At 53.1% G+C, this 5,084-nt stretch overlaps 1 protein-coding gene across 1 annotated transcript in view; it reads left to right on the top strand.

Annotated features, from left to right (window-relative positions):
- Nucleotides 1-235: 235 nt before the first annotated feature.
- The window catches only part of NPFFR1 (neuropeptide FF receptor 1), a 6,285-nt gene continuing 1,436 nt past the window's right edge, over nt 236-5,084 (top strand). The window contains 4 exon segments of the mRNA XM_077778499.1: nt 236-272; nt 2,169-2,483; nt 3,524-3,602; nt 4,749-5,079. Coding sequence (XP_077634625.1) covers nt 236-272; nt 2,169-2,483; nt 3,524-3,602; nt 4,749-5,079 — 762 coding nt within the window.

The following is a 5,084-nucleotide window of genomic DNA, read 5'->3' on the forward strand; positions in this document are numbered from 1 at the left end:
GTGCAACTCTTCATCTCAGGGTCGTGAGTTCAAGCCCCATGTTGGGTGTACAGATTCCAATAAACAAACAAAGTTTAAAAAATTATGTAAAAATCAGAGAATTTGAGTACTGGATGCTGGGTAGTTGATAATATTAGGACATAACTATCAATTTTGTTAGGTATCATAATGATACTGTCATTATGTGGGTTTCCTTTTTAATCCTATCTTTTAGCAATACAAACTGGAAATGTTTATGGATGAAAGGAAGTGACATGATATTCCAAAGAGAGGTGGGTGAAACAAGATTAGCCTTGAGTTGCCCATCGTCGAAGCTACGTACGCTTGTGCACGCTCACTATAGTGTTCTCTCTTGTGCATGTCTGACATCTTCCATGTTAAAATAAAGCTGTTTGAGTGTAACTGGATGCCCTGGAATGCCTCAGCAGGGGGTATCACCTCCTCCTCTCACTGTGCACTTGAAGTTTGCAGCGTCTCCGCCCCCACCCCCACCCTGAGTGGCCCTGCTGGTCCCTCCAGCCCTGGTCAGGCCAGCTCACTGGCCCTTGAGCATCTCTAGCCTCCAGATCCCAAGCCTCCGGTGGGTCTCCAGGCTAGCGGCAGAGCTCTGGATGTAACAGACGGCTCCCCAAAGACTCTCCATCCCCTGGAGCAGGCCACATGCAGTCCCAGAAGCAGGTAGGAGGAGAGTTTATGAGACAACACCATGAGTCACCACATCTAATGGCTCCCAGAGGAGCTGTGTTTGAACACTGAACTCCTCCTTCGCAAAGGTGGCTGGGGACGCGCACGCTAAAGCCTGAAACTGATTTGGAGACACACAGGGCAGGACCGCCTCTGCTGTGTATTCCGGAGCCGCCTTGAGAACGTCACAGAACCCCTCTGATCTCAGTTCTCCCATTTAAAAAAATTTTTTTTAAATTTACTTCAGAGAAAGAGAGAGAGAGAGACAGCATGAGCAGGGGAGGGTCGGAGAGAGAGGGAGACACAGAATCTGAAACAGCCTCCAGGCTCTGAACTAGCTGTCAGCACAGAGCCCGACACGGGGCTCAAACCCACGAACCATGAGATCGTGACCTAAGCCGAAGTTGGACACTCAATTGACTGAGCCACCCAGGCGCCCCTCAGTTCTCCCATTTCAAATGGGGCTAATACCTAACATGTTTACCTCGTGGGGTAACTGGAAGGGTTAGATAAATAGATACCTATGCAAGTGCATCATCAGACGCTGAGCCAGTGAAGCAGCTGACACCGTGATGGGATAGAGTGAAGGAGGCAGGGTAGCCTTGGCTTTGGATGGTCTTCTGGTCAATTGAATGTGTGCCTTTGCTCTTACCCTGGTTCAGAGACCTCTTTCATTGTCCATTCCTCTATTGCCTTCTTGCCTTTCCTAGCTAACGTTCCGTACAAGAGATGAGGAGAGGAGATGAGGAGAGACAACGAAGGTTCTGAGGGTATAATAGTCAGGGTCTAAAACGCTCAGAAAGTGTTTATCTGGAGGTTAACAGAGGGTGTTTATGGGGTGGGGGAAGGGAGGTAAGAGAACCAGCAAGGGATAGATGAGCACCCAAGACTGGCAATCCCAGGAAGCTGTCAAGGAGAGAAAATAGTGTAGAGAGAGAATAGTGTAGTGGAGAGAAAATAGCTAGAGTCATGGAAGAGGGTCACCTAATAGGAGCTGTATCTATAAAGACGGCCCCACAGGCAGAACTGGGCCAGGCATGGAGGGAGTCGGGAGATGAATACCCTGACTTCTGTCTTCTCCAGTCCTTTACTCTCCTTCAGTGCTTCCCATTGTCGGAACCTGGTCGGAAACCAGAGAGCAAGGGAATCAGGCTGATGTAGTCCTTAGAGGTCAAGCCTCTGGGGCAGACAGCAGGGCTAAGAAGGACGGAGCCCAGATGGGGCCGAGGCAGGGGGCTTGTATGCGAATGGAGAACAGCCAATATTGGGAAATGAGCTGTGGACAAGATGAGTCGGGGGTATGAGATGAGCGTTTGGGTGCTGGGGGTTGAAAGTGCATCTGGTTGCAACTGGTGCTGAGCACATGATCGGGGCGCTAGGGCACGCTCAGGAAGCTCTGAGATAGGAAGGTCTCACCCAGTGGCAAGGAGTCAGTCATCTCTTCCTTGCCAAAGATCCTGACCCATATGCTCCTTTGCTTCTAGGGGAGCCCTCCCAGGCTCCCAACGGCAGCTGGCCCCCAAGCCAGAATGGGAGTAATGCCAAGGCCACTCTGGCTGCAAACTTCACCTTCTCCTCCTACTACCAGCACTCCTCGCCAGTGGCGGCCATGTTCATTGTGGCCTATGTGCTCATCTTCGTCCTGTGCATGGTGGGCAACGCCCTGGTCTGCTTCACCGTGCTTACGAACCGGCACATGCGCACTGTCACCAACATGTTCATTCTCAACCTGGCGGTCAGCGACCTGCTGGTGGGCATCTTCTGCATGCCCACCACTCTCGTGGACAACCTCATCACTGGTGAGTACAGGCGACGGAGGCGGCGAGAGTCCCCTCCGCCCCCCACCGAAAGCATTGCTGGCTTGGTCTCTTGGCCAGGATGTCATTGTCTCAAACTCGAGACAATCTTGTGGCTGAGGGATTAGGTTAGAGAAAATAGATGCAATGACTAATTATTCTCTTTGTTCCAGGCATTGTATGACCAACTCTTCCTGCATCACCTTCGCTAACCGTTACAGCAATCCAATGAGTCATGTGTGGTTCTTATTCTCCTGATTTTGGGGATGGGGACACTGATGCTCAGAGTGATTAAGGGACATGTGCGTGGCTACCCAGCTGAGTGTCAAGTCCCATGTCCTCACGCCCATGTTTCTAACCACTACACCATTCAGTGTCACTCTCCTGGTTAGTGCCCCTGGGCAGGCCTAGAACCCATGGGAAGAAGTGGTAGGGAGGTAGGTTTCCTCTGAATAAGGACCTAATAATCCACTCATTTGAGTTGTTCTCCAACGAAAGAGAGTTCTGTCCTACAGGTAGTGAGCTGCCTGTCACTAGGAGTATCTAAGTAGGGACCGGCCGGCCATTCAGCAGTGACTTGGTAGAAGAGATTCAGGCAGAACTAGACCACCCAACCTCTAAATTCCTGCCTGTTCATCTTCCAAATGCCAGAGCGATCACACTGCTGTCCGCTCTCTCCCGTGTGGTTTGCCTTTCTTGTTTCAGAATCAGGCTCCACAGACCCCGAGACTCTAGACGGGAAGGACTATTTTCCAGGGCCATGGAGACGCCTGGAGGGCTGAGCTCGCAGGCTCTGAGCTCAGGGCTCCCGGAGCCCAGCTCCCGAGCCTGAATAACCCCGTCCAGGGCTTACCAGTGACGTACCCAACTTGGGGCAGGGGGGTCAACTATGTTTCTATAGGTTTCACGACCCGAGAAGTAGAACCAGGCAGAGAGCTTTTCCTCGGCTGCCCTAGCTGCCCGGTGGGCCCTTCACTCACTGCTGGAGCTCATGTTCTTTCAGGGCTGCCGAAAACACACAAACTGCTCATCCTTCTGCCCAGCACACCCAGACCTGCACGCGTGCATGCACACGCACGCACAAGCACCAAGCAAGAGTGATAGGACGAAGTCACTAGCTGGGTAAGGTGGTGTCTGCCCGTCCTTTTCATGTGCCTCCATTTTATTTTTTTTTTTAATTTTTTCAGAAAATGTTCAATTTATTTATTTTTTGACAGACAGAGTGGGCATGAGCAGGGAAGGGGGAGAGAGAGAGGGAGACACAGAATCTGAAGCAGCTCCAGGCTCTGAGCTGTGTGTTAGCACAGAGCCCAATGCGGGGTTCGAACTCACGAACTGCCAAGATCTTGACCTGAGCTGAAGCCGGACGCTCAACCGACTGAGCCACCCAGGGGCATGCCTCAATTTTAGAAATTGTTGGAATAACATATTCAGTGTAGAGCCTGCTTAGGATTCTCTCTCAATCTCTCTCTCTCTCTCTCTCAAAAAAAAAAAAAAAAAAAAAAAANCACGCCCCCTTTGCTGGCCCCTGGCCTTCCAGCCCAGGCATTACCACTTCCCAACCTCCACCCTACTTCAAGCTACCTCTGGTCTCTTTCCGCCTCAGATTCCATCAGATTCTCTGATGAGCCTACAGAAAGGAGCCCGGGGCCAAGGAAGGCTTGTAAGCAATAAAAACTTACCCAAATGCACGCAATAGGTCCTTCTTCCCTCCTCCACCTCGGTGAGCCCTTGCACTCGGGGTTCATCTGGGCACTTTTGTCCAGAGCATGGGAGGCAGGCAAGGACACTGGCCAAGATGACATGGGGACAGCCTGTCATGTAGACTCCACACCTGAACTCCCCAAGGTTTTCTGGAGAATCCATAAACAGCTAAAAATGTTCTCTGCTACAGCTACCTGATCAGCCTACGCAGGGACAGAATGTGCAGACCCACCACTTGGCTAGCTGCCAGCTAATCAGCTTACCCGCCCCCCCCCACCCCCCACAAATGCACAAACAGGATTGTTTCCCCTCCTCCTCTCTCCTGGTTTTGCCTTTGTTTCTTGACTACTCAGTGGGGAGCTGACTCCCGCTCAGGTGAGAAACTAGTTTGCTTGCAAATGAACCTAGATCTGCCTGAGCTGCTCTTGGAAGCTGCCCACGGTGCGGTGCGAGGATGCACTTGGAGTGCCCCCCACCCAGCCTCAACCAGGGCAGCTCTCGCCCCTGCCACGGGGACCCCTGGGCCCCGTCCCGAGCCCGCCTCTCCTTCCTCCCTCCCCGCAGGTTCCGCTGCATCGTGCACCCGTTCCGCGAGAAGCTGACCCTGCGCAAGGCGCTGGTCACCATTGCGGTCATTTGGGCCCTGGCTCTGCTCATCATGTGCCCCTCGGCCATCACGCTGACCGTCACGCGCGAGGAGCACCACTTCATGGTGGACGCCCGCAACCGCTCCTACCCGCTCTACTCGTGCTGGGAGGCCTGGCCCGAGAAGGGCATGCGCCGGGTCTACACCACCGTGCTCTTCTCGCACATCTACGTGGCGCCGCTGGCGCTCATCGTGCTCATGTACGCGCGCATCGCCCGCAAGCTCTGCAAGGCCCCGGGGCCCGCGCGGGCCGG

The sequence above is a fragment of the Crocuta crocuta genome, unplaced genomic scaffold (genome assembly GCF_008692635.1).
Source record: "Crocuta crocuta isolate KB4526 unplaced genomic scaffold, BGI_CrCroc_1.0 scaffold167, whole genome shotgun sequence".
NCBI lineage: Eukaryota > Metazoa > Chordata > Mammalia > Carnivora > Hyaenidae > Crocuta > Crocuta crocuta.